This window comes from Danaus plexippus, chromosome 7, assembly GCF_018135715.1.
Source record: "Danaus plexippus chromosome 7, MEX_DaPlex, whole genome shotgun sequence".
NCBI classification, from domain to species: domain Eukaryota; kingdom Metazoa; phylum Arthropoda; class Insecta; order Lepidoptera; family Nymphalidae; genus Danaus; species Danaus plexippus.
Window position 1 is genome coordinate 5,234,346 of NC_083541.1, and position 18,956 is coordinate 5,253,301.

The 18,956-nt window shown below is 28.5% G+C and overlaps 1 protein-coding gene across 1 annotated transcript in view; it reads right to left on the reverse strand.

The window, feature by feature from the left end:
• The window catches only part of LOC116770760 (G-protein coupled receptor moody), a 44,657-nt gene that overhangs the window by 1,298 nt on the left and 24,403 nt on the right, over positions 1-18,956 (reverse strand). The window contains exons 3-4 of the mRNA XM_032662361.2: positions 3,081-3,474; positions 13-251 (exon numbers count right to left, since the gene is read on the reverse strand). Of these exons, the coding sequence (XP_032518252.1) occupies positions 13-251; positions 3,081-3,314 (473 nt within the window). The 5' untranslated portion in view covers positions 3,315-3,474. The remainder of the gene's footprint in view (positions 1-12; positions 252-3,080; positions 3,475-18,956) is intronic.

Genomic DNA, 18,956 nt, shown 5'->3' on the forward strand with positions numbered 1-18,956 from the left:
AAAATAACCTACTTGGGATATAATCGAGGATGCGAGATCATGACATATCTATTAATCGTGATCGCTAGGACAGTAAACAATGAAACTGCGACAAGGGCGTATCTTGCTAACGGGAACATTCGGCAGAGCGTTTTTCCATGAGCCCACGACCGCTGCCAGAAAGTAGAAGCAGCGAGTGGCAGGTTGAAGCAGCAAAATAGAAGATCGGAGCAGGACAGGTTCATTATGAAAACCGCAGTAGCATTTCGCACCTGTGTAGTTATTACAAGTTAGCTGCAATTTTTAACACATTCATCACAAATAGGAAAAATTACAGTGCTTTTAAGTAGCTATCTCACAATCATCTTGTCAACCTTAAATCTATATGATATTAAAGTTTCACCTGTATGTGTATTATTCTTACTATATGCACAGTTACTGCTGCTTTGGTTACTGTTTTATATTGAAACGTCTTTATTTTTACGGTCATAAAAATTATTACTTGTGGGTTATTTAATTTTTCGAAAGATATATATGTTCCTTTGATGACATATACGCAAAGTTTCATTACTAACGATTGCGTAGCTTGAGCATAAAGGCGTACCAAGTACATTTACTACACCATACGATTTCTTGTATGTAATTTTAAATTGAAAACCCGTTACTGATATAAATAATCAGAAAAAAAACGCGTCATGAGATAAAAGTTATGAATTGGTCGTTAAATAATTCATTCACATAATTGTATATTTGTTAAAGATAAACTAACGGGCTGTGTTATCGGCATCCTCGTCAACGTATTTATTACAACTACAATGAACACTGACCTAGGGGGAAAGATGATAAAATGACTATTAATAATCTTTATGTATGTACGTACACAAATATGTACATACAGATTTAAAACTTGATTGGTATTGTTACAACTTGAGGCTTAATATTTTAGGTCTAGGTTCACTTTAGCATTCAACATATTTTGTATCCCGGCTGCAATTAGCAGTGCTAGTTTTTGAATATTAAATATTAGGAGTAAAATAGAGGTGTTTTTAACTTTAGGCACTTTGAAGTTCCCGTTACCAGGTTTCTAAGGCATTAATTTGTAATGAATTTGATTTATTTTCATCTTAATGAAGTTAAGTGTTCTTTTCGGGCATTCTTTATAGCAATAAAAGAATTCTTTTACACAGTTAAAGTGACAATACCTATTTTTAATTTAGTTCGAATTATGAGTAATCTTGATCCATAAAAAAAAATTGATATAATTTTATATTTTATGGCATTAGTATATATTTGAAGTAAGACTAATACACTTAGAATTAATCATGAACAGCTGAGCACAAGAGATAAATTGCGTACGAACGTAATTACTGGAGTGCAAATGATACCTTTTTTTTATTCTTACTTCCTTTGATCCAACAAAAGATTTTCATTTAGAATAACGATAAAAAATTCATATTAGTTATATTGTTACTCTATATGTGAGGTATAACGAATAGTTTTTTTTAAACAATACAGTAAAATTTTTTCCACTACAAACTTAGCTTATTGATGCTTCAATAAATATCAGAAATGAGTGAAAGAGTACGTCACTTTAAATTCCTTAAAAATATTAGCTACTATGAAAAACAAGTCACTCATTTATGAAATATCTAATTAGTAACATAAACAATTATTATTTTCTCTTATCATTTCTTTTTTGTGTGCCTTATCCGTCCATTCTGATGTCCGCGTTATCTTTAATGTGACAGAGCTAACATAAAATAACATTTTATCTTCTCAAATATACTTTTTAAAACAATATGTATGTGTTCCAACTTCTATGGGATCCGGGTGCCTTATCTAGCATAAATATTTATTTCTTAAATAAAATCTTAGACGAATTTAAATTAATGTAAGCGAATCTGAAATAACTGGAGATAGTTCTTGTGGTTTAGAAGTTATAAATTTTATAACTCAAAAAAATTCGATTATAAGTTAGTTTTGTTAAAAAAAAAATTGTTGTAAATTTGGTGTTAAATTTGTTAGTCTAATTTCATTGATGAGAAATTATATAATATTGAACATTATTCATATGCCCATTTATAAGATGGTCAATTGATATCATCTACAGCTATGAAAACAGGTCTATACAAAGAACTATCCAGTAACATTACAATTTCTCTGTTCAATAGATTAACTTATATCAACCACATGTTATGCACCAGAAATGTTACCTGTCACACATTGTTATGCACCAGAAATTGCAATCTGTAAATTAATATTTAGTGATAATGTTAATAATAATTTAAAGTGTGAAAAATGTATCGGCGCTAATACGTAATGAATAATACATCTGTAGAATATTAAAAAAATTTTTGAAACTAATATGACTAATTAAAAATACTACTACAAATTAAAATAAGATAAAATTTTAAATCTGAATAATTAATTTATAACCAATTAATTACTTCTTGTATGGGTATATCAATGGATATATAGGTTAAAAAATTAACAATATGAAAATATAAAAAGAAAAACAATTTTCTATTTTTGTATTCACAATATTTGATTTTTGTATATCAATCTACATATGTATGTAAATAAAGAAATAGAAAGGAAAATTTGTCTAAATCGTCCCTTAAATAAGCTATACAAATATTTACATATATTTTCACTTTGTAATTAAAATAAGTAATGATTATTACAGTACGATTATATTACTCGGATTTTTTAGTATATTAACTGAATGATACTATTTTTTTAGACACTTTTGAAAATTATCGATCTTTTATTTATATGTAATATATGGCTTATTCCGTATGCGAGGAATTTAATTTAAATCTTTATGAGGTATATTTCGGATGAAATCATTAAATTCCATACACAAAATTGTAAACGGGCGAATCGAACGTAAGAACATTTGAATACATGCTATATTGCCATTCTTCAGGCGTTTTGTAAAGCGACGTGGATAACGGAATCTATTTATTAAAATTATGAATAATCTGTATGAAATGTCAACATCAAATAATCTATAAATAAGTTAATAATGACCAAATTATAATTAGAAAAAGGAAAGATTTCATTTATGTTTTAATATATAAAATATGTATATATATTACCTTTTTACATCTCGCTAATGCGACGATGGTTATTAAATTCCCTGGGATTCCCACGAGCATGAATAAGACGCAGCACACGGAGGCGAACCGCAGCAACCCCTCCGGGTAATCCTTGAATAGCTCCACATTTGCCAGTTCCTCATCAGTATTGTACGCATCGAGGCCGATACTCCAATTGTAATCTACCTCGCTGGCCGACGTACTCTTCGGTATACTCGGTAATAGATCACCCATTTTAACAGATCACTCATTTCAATTCCTGAGCATCATTGCACTAAACTGAGCACTACGTTGGGCTGTGCGCATGAGACTGGTATGTAGCCCAGAAGCTTGCACGATATGCCATAGTGGCTATCAGGCAGCTGGTCAGGAAGCTAGAGTCCGCTTTATTGACCTGCGGAGATAAATAATTTTAATCGTGATAAAAATGTTACCATAACAGTTAAGATAATGATTTAGGGCTGCAATTAGTTAGACGATAAAAATGACAATGATAATTTATTTGCTAATGATATTATTGTATCTCTTATACAGCGTGATTCAAATTTATTTTGATTATATATACAATGTTTATTTTAAATAATTTATATATATTTTATTCGTTATAAGTAATATTTTTATATGTACTTGATAGTAGTTGTAAATTATAAATAAATTTTTAAAGTAATAGTTTGTGCAAAAAATATAGAAAAGAAATGTAATTTTTTTGAAATTTCGCTTTTCAAATATTTTGCTTTTTTATACGCTTTATGAATATAGAATGCCTTATGTAATGAAGTAATATAATAATAATTTAAGAATTCAATTTTTTTTCTATAATCTTAGATATTAAAGATTTATCTATGATTTCATTAATGGCGACAGACGAAAGACTACTCTACGCCCTTAATTTACAAGGTTTGATATTCGTTGATATGAAGTGTTATTTTATAAAAATATTTAATGTAAACTTAATATTACTCCCCAGAAAAAAGGTTTATAAAAACTGTATATGTAAAATTCATCTGGCAAAACCGTAGGTTACAAAAATTTTCTTATCGTTTTAACAAACATTAAAGTCAAAACATGCGTACATTTTTGTCATCTTGGTAATATTGTTAGAAAAGTTTATATCATGATTGCGGAAAATATGAAAGTTTCAAGTTTCACATCGCCGGAGTACGAGAGATCATGCTACGAATTAAACATAAAATAAATGTACGTAAACAAAAAAACAAAGAGCCACAATTATAAAGAATAATCATTTATGTCTTAAATAGTTTATTTTCCTTTGCGTAATTTGTAGCTAAATCATGAGAAAGATGAATGGAACCCTCTATGTGTTCCAACTGAATAACAAAAGATTAATGACACGATGAAAGTCAGCTTAACAGTTTTTGTGTGGCCTAATTAAGGAAATTTATTCTCATCTACTAAATCAACACATAAATATCAAAGCATTTTTGTTATGAACCAACTTAATAAGAATTAAAATTACATGTAAGTTATCTAGAATAATAGAATTCTATACTCAAAATTTCATATCGATAGTCATAAGCAAACGTTTTGTTTACTCATGCAAGTTTCAAAGAAACTTGTAAATTGTCAAGTGGAATTTAAAATAAGAATAATATTAATGTATCTTATAAATTTCGAGATATATTTCCTGTAATAAAACAATCTTTAAAGTCATATTGCAATCACCCACTCACGTGCACGTGTAAGACACCGCATGTCATTCATCGACATATAAATTGCCATCCTAGGAATCTATGAATCAGATAACAGTACAGTGTTGCATCAAAATTCATTTCATGTATGTAAATAGACCACATAGATTGGATTTCAGATATTTGAAGCTTTATAGTTTCTTAATGTCAGTCACATTATTATTAGTTACTTAATGGACAGTTGACATCAATGGCGTGTTACAGTTTGTCATTTGAGTCTTTAATTCAATTGTGTATTCAAGATCAGTAAGCTCTTTTGGCTTTCTAACACAATTGGAGATTAAAATAGATTTTAGATACCTTTTTAATTTCACGTTGAATAATATCTTCCAATAAAAGGCAATAAAAACAAGGCAATATGACTGGAAAATTCAAAGGATAAATATGAGAGTATTGTATTATAAAACTATCGTTAAACTTAACGTTGTGTGGGTGTAGTCTTACGCTGCTATTGTACTAAATGTGTCTGCAAATATAAAATATACTAAATAAACAATGAAGATATATCCTTAGATCTACGTTTAGATGTCATTTAAAAGTATTTAGAACGATATTAAAGTTAAAAGTAAATTCGTCTAGACGTTGTTGATAAAAAATTATATCATCTCAGCTCGGTACAACAGATTACCAATATAAAATATTAGTTTAATAAACACGTCTATGGTTTAATCAGTGTCATAGACAACTGTTTTATAATAAATTGTCCATTATTAACCGAATTTTGTCAAAACTCCAGCATAGTATTAAAATTAGTTAATAAACCTTGATGAAACATGTTTTATGATATTAATATTTTCCTTAGGAAAATTTTAAAAATATAAAATAAAATATCTTTACCGCCTTTAATTTAGAACATTAACAACAGACTAAACGAAAAGCGAAATTTAAGCTCCTGAATCAGCTTAAATTCTATATAATCAATTTTAATAAGATTGCTCACCCTGGAAAATGCTAATGAAATAAATTCATTAAATTAGAAAGATGATATTACATGTTATACTATATACTCCCCTTTGTTATTATTGATATTTTTTTATATACGGAAAACGTAATGGTTAATAAAATGTAACAATCAAATGTATAACTGCCACTTTCAATTAAGGCCGAAAAAGAAGGCGTGGGGTGCTAAGTAGACCCTGAATTTGCAACATTATCTTATTGTTGGATACGGGTCAAGACGAAACAACCTGATTCCTTTTTGGGTCATGTTGGTCATGAAATATTGTTATTACGTCTGTATCATTGGATCTGTAGATGACGTTTGTTTACATTGACACAGATTATAAATGGCATGAACAAAATTAGGTTCAGCCTATTTGTTAAGAAGATTTGTTTACAGAAAAATAATTTGACTGTTGGTGACCTTTACTTCGATTACATAGGTGTTCATGAATTTTAATCTTATAGCACTATAATCGAATAAATAAGCATATTATTATTTTTTTATCAACTTCTAAATGTTTTATCTAATTAAGTGAGATCTCGATTAGTTACAATAACTTAAAACCTCATTTGTCAAAAAAATCTTTTTTTCATAACGATGTATAAAAGGTAATCAAGCGTATTGTTTGTTAAGTCTTTTATCTGTATTTATCGAATCATTTTGAAGTTTGCACAATTTTTATTTACAGATATTAATTAGGTTAGATTGATATTATAATAATAGCGTTACCGTCGATCACTCACCGGCTTGCAATTCAACTTATCCTGTAGTGTTGTGCAAAATCACGTGTCATGATTTAACGAAAGATATCGCGTATTTAGAATGGGAATATTCAAACGGGCAGAGTTGCATAAATTGCATATAAATTTGTGAACGTCGAACGAGTATTGCGCTATTTCATTTTGTGATTGACTGATTAATGATGTATGCTATTCATTTGCATGTGAGTAAATATTATCTTACAAACCTAGTGTATTCTACTTCCTACTGAATTGGATTAGATACGAAAGTTTGCAAGTGTAATTATGATTAAACCACCAAAAAAAAAAAAAAAATGATTTGGGGAACGTTTGTATCCTAGAAGGTTTTCTCTAGAACATAGACTTAAGTCTCAAAAATATCTAAGATTATCTGATGTTTTGAAAACGTCTGATAATGTTTTGAAATAAAAAAGTCTGCTTTCACCTCATGTTTTTATAATAAGAAAATAGTATCTAAGAATTATGTAATAGGAAAGTTTGAATTTCCGTTTGAGCTCATAAAACACAAAAAGTACGTTTTACAATGATGGATTACGATCGTGATATCAGGTGTTTAAGACTCGAATCATCCAATAATCTGATGATGGATGGTATAATGAGCTTTGTTTGTGTGAAAATAAACTTCTCAACTGTCCATTAATGTCTAAAGATACTGTAGATGAAGAATATCACTCTCGTTCTAAGAAATACAAAGGTTTTTTATTATTTTTTATCAATAATTTTGACCATAAACATATTTTCTATTAACTGTTACGAGCCAACTGTTCTTATTTTCAATGTTGTGTTGTTAGCTACTAAAAGTTCCGTCAAATTAATCCCTATTCATCATTACTAATAAATAAATATTATTTTAAATAACTAAACATTTCATTTTTCTCTGACATCAAATTGAATAGAAAAATAAACAGTTTTCAAAAGACCTTTTTTAGTTCTACAGGTCTTCTCTACTTAAGAGTATTTATTAAATAGCTTAATTTATTTTATGTGTTACTGGCAGATACTAAAAGTAATTTGATATTGTTTTCTTAAGATAAAGTAGTCCTAATCTACAAATTGTTTTAAGTCATAAAGTTGATGTATCTGAAAAACAGAGATATATTTTCTTTCATTCTTAATAGTCATTAAGGAAGGGTCTAGTTATTCCATCTATTTAATTTATAGTCTTGAATGTAGCTGTCATGGGAAATGACATGTTACATTTGCCGACCATATGGGTACCCTGGAGAAAACTGATAGTTTGCAATAAAATTTAATACTAACCCAGATATGTTCTTGTCATCCCAGCACTAAACCCGATGCCTCTAACTATTTGTAATAGAAGGATAAATAAGGGGCACCCGTAATGATACCTAAGATTTTCACGTGACATTTAACCGAAACTAAGCTTTACGGAAACGTGTTTTTTATTCGAAAAAATGAGTTTCGTTTAATTTATTGTGTGTTTTAAGAACTTTATTTAAAAAATAATAATTGTGGAACGCCGTTCTTGTAATTTCTAAGTTACATATAACCGGATACAAAGACCCATAAATTTGCTGGATTATGTTATAGCTTATAACACAGACAAGACCGTGTATCCAACATTTCATTACTTCGTAAGGATGCAAAGGATATGTCATTGTCGTTACGAATCAAACAAAATGCTGTATTGCGAACAAAGAAGTTTCAGAATGATAAATTCTTTACTCTTTTCATGAAATAGCAGTTGGGAAATTAAGACGCTTAAAAAGTATTCCAAATTTAAATTTGTGATATTTATGAAACAAAATATTTATTTTTACGCGCTAATATCCGTTTTATTAAAACTGAAAAATTCTTTAAATAAAAAAAAATTACGGAGAAATAGTGAAAAAATCGCTGAGGAACGGATTTTTACCATTATTTATAAAAACGCCAATAAATATATGTCTGTTGGGTTTGAACTCTGCTTTATTATATATTTTCTTCTGTTTTCATATTTGTTAATATAGCGGCAACAGAATCATTAAAGTGGAAATGAGCAAGTAATTAATAGTTACTTCTAAGAACATCCCTGAATATTTATTTTTATCATATTTTTTATTATTGCTTCTTTTACGTATAACTTAAATACGCCCTATGCGATTTCAATTGAATTACCATTACGATTCATGAGATACATTCTGATACCAGATGAATCGAGTCTTTTAATGATGCATTCCCGTTATAACATTTTGGACGGAATTTGATAATTTTAATCGAATTTGCCATCATCATTTGCATATTGCAGCTTTTTCTGTAACTAAAACTACTAAATGTAATCTCTTATATTTTGGCGACTAAGACGGGTTCAACGGGTGTTGAGTTAGTATTATGACTGATAAAAAACGTACCCTGCTGTTTAAAATTTTCAACAAACCTAGCCGGTGACATTTGTCTTTCCAATTACTTCTAGCGATATATTCTCTAGTTGAAATCGGTTTAACCGTTCGAACAATTAGGATTTTGAATATATTCTTCAGACAACGTCAATGAACTTCTCACAAAATATTATATTATGAATACCATGTTTAACTTTGACTGTTATAGGTTACTGCTAAGAAAGGTGACAGGAAAATTACATCATCTTAAATAATAGTTAGTAAATAAAAAAAATACGAATTACATTCCACTTTAAACAGAAATTATGTTATCAAATCCACTATGTATAAAAAGATAATCTTTGATGAAAGGTTTTTATAGGGCCATTACTTATGGGTCTTTAATGTTAAGACGTTATACTATCGAAATTAAAATATATATGTATATACAAATTCAATATTTCATAGACATTTTATATGAATCATATATCAATATAATTGAAGCCACATGTGACGTCACAAGCAATTTTCAAGTGTCAATATAAAACCTGAAACGTTAAAGCCACTGTTTTGTTTTATTTTATGCGATTTCCAATTTTCATGTTTACTTACTGAAATTGAAACGAGACGACATCCGAAAATTTTTGACGTTGAAGCTAATATCGCATAATTATGTAGTATTATTTACATTATACCAAATATTAAGGAAATAAATTGCTTTTGGCTTTTAATAAGACGTATGTTATGAAGGATGTAATTTCAAATGGTAGACAAATTGAAATTTATTATTGAGTATACATTTAATTATGATTTAAAATCCAAGACATATTGTTTTAAAAACAAGACATTACTCATGTGAAATTGCAACAAAAATATTGTGGACACATTATTTATATATTATAAGAAAATATTTAAGTTTGAAGAAATTAGATATAAAGCATTTTAGTACCTGATAACACTTATTTGTTGCAATTTTTGATAGTGAGAATATGTTTTTTTCGACGTTTTCAGGTGCGACGTGCACATATATTCGTTATGTACTATTGACGTGGGCTATTATATTATAAGTTTGCGAAAACGGGAGAGATTTTATAGAATTTTTGATCTAGTTACAGCGAGGGAGTAAATCATAGGTTATGTTTGTTTTAAAAATCGTACGGGATTATCATCAAAGAGATTAGAAAAAACGCAAATTATACCACTCTACATTATTAATATATAATTCTTCAGTTTATTTCAGCGATCATCTTTATAGACGTTTTAATAATGATACTTTTTCAATTAAAAAACTTAGCTATGTTGTTCAATTTTAATATTATGGTTCATTAAGTAGGGACATCCAATAGAACAAAGACAAGGTATTTTGGTAAAGGGACTAAAATTTAAATCATCAAATACCCGTTTGGCTGTCCTTCAGGTAGTTTAAGCTCAGCGGTCAACCAATATAGATGCGAAAGTTTCAAATTATTTAAAGATTTCTCTGAATTGGATTCAACTTTAATATTGGATATCATAGATCGGGATAAGGTATCACATAAACTTGAGCTGTCATGGGAGTATATAAGTAGAAATATCAGAAGGAGAAGAAATATCTATATAAGGAGTAGAAATATCTATATATCTATATATCTATTAGATAACCAAAAATCAAATAGGTAATTTATCAAGACAATTTTTTGTAGAATATGCTCGTATCAATACTTTAAAATACAGAAAAACACACAGACTTTTTTTTTAATTGTGCTGCATACTTTTGTGGACTTGGTATATTACATTATATGTATATTTTATCAAAAAAAAACTATAAAAAAAATTCAAAGGCGTACTAAAAATAATAAAATGAAATCTACAAAATATAAATGTATACGAGGATAAATAAGAATAATTATAGTTATAAAGCACAAGTCTTAAAAAGTAAATATAAGTCAGACATTCACAATTAATTATTGTTGGTCGTAGCAATTAATTTCCGACAACTTAAAAACAATTTAAAACCGCATTCTATCAATGTCTTGGTTACCTGGTTTATTGCGAGTTTTCTTTAAGAATAGGGTTGGCGCCCCCATTAACATTAATTTTGATAAAAGAAATCCTTTGTTGTAAAGATAATTTTCAAAGGGACATTTTAAAGTTACTGTCTTTTGTATACGTCCTCTGTTCTTTCATAGAGATAGTCTGCATGTATCTACGTTGTCATTTATGTTAGAGAATTTAGTTATTGAAAAATAATGCTCTGAAGAATAATGGTTGCTCTTTATTTTTGCATGTCAGGAAGTATGTCAATAGCTAAAGCCTGAGAGGCTGCAGTCTGGAACGCGACATCAAGGCGCCTGTCATTTCCTCTCAGGTCAATGTACCCTTAATCTATATAGTGTATGTTAAGATTTCAGAAATAGTTTATTACGAGTTTGTTAAATGCTATATTTTATTTTACGATCTGTATAATGTCGTCTTCCTGCGAGTGTAATAAAGCCAGAATGACCTATATTACGAAATAATGTGTATTTGCAGATATAAATTGCTTTATTGGGAAAACATTTTAAGGCCACGTTTATGATTTTGTCCTTTTTTAATTTTTTTTATTGCATCATATTTTCAATTTATACTTATAATATGTAATAGTTAATACACTGAATAATATAAAAAGAAAGTCTGCCTTATTGTAAGCTATCTGTATGCGTTTTATATATATTCATAGCCTTCTAGTTTGTTTGAACCAAACGATCTCATAAAAGGTCATATACGTATAAAAATGTCTGTTGCCCTCAACTAAAATTCGTATTCAAATCGTTGGATCTTCTATGTTTTGTAAATAAACTCTATTGCTGTATCTAAATTTTATTACATTACACCGTTTATTCGAACCTTTTTTTTTTTAAATAAAAACGTATATTTTCTTATCATTTAACTTAAATATCCGAATGGTTAAATTCAAGGTGAAATACTATTTCGAGTTTGAATGACTGTTGTTTGTTTTACGACTTCTATTTAACACTACATTGGTCTTGGCGATGAGATAAATAACTCTAAAAGGTTCTAAATCTACACTGCTATACATTTTTGATACTAAATTTAAGCATATAATAAATCAGTTTGTTTGTATTTGGTTACAAATTCTGAAACTTGTTTTTGTTCTAAAATAATTGCAATAGAAACTGATTGAAGAATTAACTTTAAATATTATTTTGTCTTAAAACGAATCGATTTATTCTCTCTCACAATGTCATTGCTGTTCCTATAATACTAGTGCTGACAGTATAACAGCAAATAAAGTAATTTTAATTTAAAAAAGCAATATAAAATGTAACAACAACTTAGAACTTTTGGCAAGTTTAAGAGATCCAACATTTTAATAAACTTTTTACTATCTACTGCCCTACGTGTAGTCACTTTAAACATTAAATCATACTTGTATTAAAAATGTAATTTCTGAAATAGATCTTATTTGATATTTTAAGATAAATGAAGTAGTAGTCAGTAGCAGTCAGCAGATGCTAGCAATATGAATTCTAACTTCCTAAAACGCGATTATGAACTTTATGGAAGTAATGCAATGTCGTTTTACCCAAATCCCTTACGTGCTAGGACTCCAAAAGTAAAAGATTCTAAATTTGAAATCAAGTATAAAACAACTTACATCACGTCAAAAACGTTCCATTTGACATTTCACTCTGAAAACTAATTCAAAAATCAAACATTTTTTTTTATATTAGTAGATGAAAAAGAATGTTTGAAATCTTAATATAACTTATTATATTTGCCAATGTTATAAGATTACTTTGTAAGGAACTTATTTACGAAATTTCTCTAACTGAATATATTTCTTAATATTTTTTATGTGTGTTATTATTTTAACCAATATAAAATTCAATGAATCGGAAATAAAGATCACAAAATAGTAATAATTCGTGCTAGTTATAACTAGCATTATATATTAGTTACAACAAGACTTATTAGTCTTATCTATGTGTAAATAGTTATAACTTTTTCCCAAGAATAATTTAGTTTTATTTTTCTCTATTGCTTAATGTTCATTATCTTTGTGTTTTCATCTGTTAATTAATGTTCATTATTTTTGTGTTTTCAAGTTAAATAAGATCATAAGATAAAGATAAAGAGACTATTTCTCTTAACACAACAAAGAATTTTTATTTGATAAGCTTATTAAAATTAGCGATATTGAATAGATAGTTTAGAATAGTAATCTAATTGTGCTAAACGTATTAATGTAGGATATCATAACTAAGACGCGGACTTGGTCATGTATAATCCAATAAAACACATTCATACATTTGGCATTATATCAACAGCCTGCCAGCGATAAAGTGCAAATAAATCAACCAAATGCTTCCTCCACAGATTTTCACGTAATAACAAGTCCATTTCGGGTGTAACCCTCTTATTTATGTTGAGGCATTCGTTATTAATAACCTGGTATAATCGATGCGTGACAGTTTGTAAGACGGGATGACTTATTGATTGCTTATTCTTGTGTAGATTCTATACCCGTGTATTGGCAATGCCTCGTTGGTGTAAATTACAATATGAATAATGTAGAGACAAGCTTCAAAGAAATTGGTTTTAATGTATACAAAAAAAATGTACTGCTAAGTGATTGTATTCCAAGATTTATTGCAGCGCAGAGAATTCAAACTTTTGTGAAATGTTTAAATCTAAACATGATATTATCATAAGGTACAATCACTAGCATATATCAAATGGCACACGTCTATTCAACATAAAAATAAATCATTTTTTTTTGTATTTTTGCCAAATAAAGTTAAACATCGTGACTTAAATTTTGTTTGGAGATATTTTTTATAAAAAGGTCAATTCACTTGGTCCTATTCCAACGTAAATTGAGCTGATATTGTGAACCTGTCCTAGTACCTACGTGATGAGGGTTTGAGGTTGGGGATAAAATACTAAGATTTTATATCCATCGAGGTCTGACAGATCAAAATACTAGAGTCTATTGACCCTTTCAAAAACAAAGCTTTCTATTTCTGATTAAGAAAATTATTAATTAGTGGTGTATTTAAAAATTAAATGTCAGAACATAATAAAAGTTATGTGACCTTACAATGAACACTTTTAGCTACAAGACAATGATATATTATAGAACATTACAAATAGCTTATAAGTTAGAAATGTACATTTTATTTACCTTCAAGATAATATTTTATTGAAAACTAATACAAGGATTTCAATAAAACTAGCAATCAATGAAGTCAAAGGAAATAAATAAAAAAATATTGAACAAGTTATACATTTCTAAGCTTATTTACAATTCTCATAAGTAAATAATCTGTTATATATTCCCTTTCAATAATATTATCCATATTACTTATATACATGAAGCATTAATAATAACCTTATATTTAATAAACCCGTTTATATTATATTTAGTTTTTCATGAACGTGATCACGTCCCAAGGAAATTCTATTATATATTTTCTACTTGTATCACTAGTAAAATACAAAAAATATTGGGTCCCAATAACAGACAATATTATTTTATATAAATCTAGTTACTGAATGAGCATTGACTCTACATTTTATTACAAGAAATACAAATATTAATACTTAATTGGTTATATTGTTGAAGAAGGTCGATTTAAGCTTTTTTTTATCAGACACCTTTTATAATAGACAGCACTAAAAAGAGGGTAGTAAAATAATTGGCAATATTCTTACAGCAAAATGTATTTTGTTTATGAATATTATTAGATATATAATTCAATTAAGAGGTCTGTACATATTTCTTTCAAAAAACCGACATTTTAATTTATAACGTAGATATATCTTAAATGCATTACACCGATACTATACAGAATTGAACATTATTTGCAGCAAAAGTTTTATTTGAACCACGGAAACTGCTGTGAGTCAATATAATTCACTCAACTATCAACTAGTTACTTGACGAGTGATATTAATATAATCGTTTTCATAGCGGTTGTCTTTCGAGTCTGGATAAACTATGATTTATTTGAATAATTATAATCGATAGGAGTTCAATAAAACCAATTCACCAGATAAACAGATTATGAAAGTAAATTTAAAAATATAACTTTATATAAAGTGAATATTGATTTTGACATTTATAATATCTTCATAAAATATCGTGTAAATATAATATAAGGACATATTAAATACTACAAATACGTACAAAAATTCATAGTCTTACTTAATTTCAATAAACATTGTTTTAAAATATCTTCACTATTAATTCTTCAGATATTTAAAATGTTATATTGAGTAATTACATTGTCTTCGACACCTATTCTGGGTCACTTATTCTTAAACCACGTGTTGTACGGAAGCTGTTGATGCTTCCACGACGATTGTTCAAGCATGCTTTTCAAACAAGAAGTTTTGAGTGTGAAATGATTAAATCGTGGAAAGCTTTTGAGCAATTAAAGCTTTGACATCTCGAAAATGAGAAATGTAGTGTTGTGAAATCTTTTATTTTGTACAATACAAATAAAACTCGAATAATCAAACAGTTTTCATTAACTCCGCAATTCATATCGAGTCATAGGGTAAACGTATGTGTATATAAATACACGGGAAACAAAAGATATCGTATATGAGGAAAATTTTGTAATATGAGACGTGACTGAACAGAATAAAACCAACGATTAATTTGTACATTAACCCAAAGTTGCGAAACCTGATGCTTTAATTTAAAGTAATTGCTTTTTATGATTTACTTTTGTGAAAAATCTGACGATCTATCTAAGGATACGTCTACCTGAGATGTCTACACGTCGATCGTCACCACGATATTATCAAATGTTACACCGAAGAGAACATACAATAATATTGAGAACAAATCATGAATGACTTGTTTTTTACAGAATAGAAGTTTTCAGTCAATTGGTACTTATCGATTTGAGCCAGTTAAATATTACTTGTAATCTATAGGATACCCATATAAGAATATATTATCCACATTAAAGATTACTACAACAATGAGCTGATATATTATCAAAAAAAGTCGCCAACCACAAGTATTTTATTTAAAATTAACCCAATAATCCTTACATTAATGATTTTTAATAAAAGATATACTAAATAGGCCTAATTTTATTTAGTGGTTAGGCTGGTATTGTGGTAATTAGAAAGGCACAAATTTACGCTATTATTAAGGCCGGGTTACTAACTCATCTCTAGGGCGTGTTTAAAGACGGCCTTGACCTTTCTATCTAAATATGTTGATACATGTTATAACTTTTTTCATATTATTCAATATTATTTATATCAAGTAAGATCTAATGAACAACTTAATTTAATTTCAATTCTGCTGATTTGTATGTAGAAATTGTAATTATTTTAAATGATGTTAATGGAGTCCTTACGCCTTACCTTTATATAAAAATCATTCAGTAAAACACATGATTTGGGGTAAATGTTTTACATTATCTGTTTTACGATACGTAATAAACGCTGGACTGGATGAGGAAGTTTGTGTGGAGTAACTTAACAACGTGCCACATTAACTATTAACGATCTGGTTAAAAATACTAATAAAAGGTATTTATATCTAAAATTTCGTCAAGTCTAAATTTATTATGAAATTTAAGTTAGTTTAGAAATTAATATCTTTAAATATTATTAATTTGTTTTTGTATCAAGTTTTATTCATGAATGAAAAATAATTTCCATTGATGCAAAGGAGTCGGGTCTGTACGTACTGCTTTTAATTAGATTTCATCTTATTAGTTGTAAATTAGATAGCTTCGTTGAATAGTTTATTACAGTACATATTTATTCATCCTCATCATCATCATCATCAGCCTATCGGAAGCCCACTACTGATCATAAGCCTCTTCTCGCATGGAGAAGGTTTGAGCATTAATCGGCACGCTTGCTCAAGACGGATTGGCGATTTCAAATTTATAATTTGAAATTATAAGTTCAGGTTTCCTCACGATGTTTTCCTTCACCGTCCGTCAGTGGCGTCTAAATACTGTTAGAAAGTACATATGACTATGAAAAATCACATTGGTACTTGCCAGGTTTCGAACCCGCGCCCTCACGCATGAGAGGCGGTCCTTTAACCTCCAGGCCACCACGACATTCACATATTTATTAGAACACAGAAATAGCCATTTTTTAATCTGTCAATAAAGACATTAAAGATTGATGGTAAAATCATTATAGTCACTAATTTATCAGAAAATTTGAGCTTAATCTTGTTTATGTTACTATCACTAATAGTTTCAAGTCCTACTTTTCTTTTCTTTTACTTTTCCTCTTTTCAAGTAATACTTTTAATTTTGGCTAATGAGGAAATTTTAATTTTAAAGTGGTATAATTTTTATTAAACTCTGCATCTTTTGCGGTGACAACAGATGAAGCACCTAAGTTTAGATATATAGACAGCCATGGGAGAGAACCATGTCAAAAAACTAGGACTTCACAACAATGACATATGTTGAAGGAAAATATGGAAGAAAGAAGCTTCCGGTGATCTCATTTACTGAATAACACTCAGTTATAGTTTCTGCTCATTCCAATTTCCTGTGAGAGAATACTGCTTCAGTTGATCTATAATGGTGATGCTGCAAATGATATGATATTCAATTCTAATAAATGGATATTCATCACCAATAATATAAATTCTCACTCCAAGAAACCCAACGATTTTGAATGAAGTTCGTCGAAGGTCTGAGAGAAGTCAGCGGTAAAACCTGGCATTCTTACCTACATCCAAACAAAATATTCGCTTCATCACAATAACATTAAAGGAAACAGTGTTGTAAAATTTATGTTCAATTTCCATAGAAATTCAATCACTTTTAAGCGAGAGACCCATGATGAAATTAATAGCATAAAATTCCATAAAGAAAGGTCGATTCAAAGTGATGTTAAACGAATTTAAAATGAATTGAATATGATTTTAGGGTTTAAAACTTTCCTTATTATTTATAGAGGTAACAAGCGTGGTGGGATTATGTTGAAATTTTTTTGATATAAAAATATTAATGAACGACTTATTGTAATAGTATTAGGGTATAAAAATTTTGTGATACCATTATTTTAATTTTAATACCAAATATAAGCAAGTTAGGGTTGTTTAATAAATAATTTTAATATAATGTAGAAGTAGCAACAACATAATGTTCTAGTTAAGTAACTTATATTGTTTCTATCGGTACATAAAAACCTTCATATAATATATTTAAGATTAACGTATCTAATTCCGCAAAGAATCAGCGGGAATAATTCGTATGAAATTAGCGCGGAATTCTGAATTAGACTAATTTTTTTACGTAACATATATCGTATATACAGCGAATACTAAAACTGGCGGTGGTTTATGGATTATTTCTGTAGCAACCTATTTAAATCAAGGTTCGTTAATTAGAAATGTAACTATTTAAAAATGTTACGAGCTGTATTAAGTGGGTCGGACATTGGATAATTTTCACGCGACCGACTAAACTATTTAGTGTAACTGGAATCCTAATGTTTATTTGTTGGTTTCTTTACTGTTAATTTGTTACTGATAATGTCTAAGAAAACATTTACCAATTGCTTACACAGCAACCTAATACTAAATATATGTTTATTTCAATTTACAATTCTACATTTTTTAGATTATCATATTGGGCAAATACTATAAGTGAACCAGACCGCAGGGAATATATAAAGAGATATTAGCAAAATATACTATATTACACTCTCTTTAATCAATTATAATGAGCTTGAAACTGTGAATGTCAACCAACAAAAAAATGTAAATTGGCTAAAAAGATTTTTGCTTAAAGGCTACGTAAACGAAATTAGTTTCAGCGTTAGATATTGAAACTAAATAATATTTAAAAATCCCACGACACTATACTAATTGTAAGCGGATTTAAATATAATCATTAAAATTTCAAAAAAAGTCAACAGCCCAAGAAATCTATATTTCAACATGTAGTGTCTTATGTGGTTAGTCTGAAATGGCAGTCTGCCAGCAGTTTACGGTTTCTTAAAATTTTAATAAAACACGATGACAAATTACATTTCCTTTTTCTATTACATTTAAAAGAAAACAAATTAACGTATTTGTATGCGTAATTATATTTCAACATTTTGATAATGTAAATTATAATATGAATTGAATGATAGTAATATTATGATTATATATA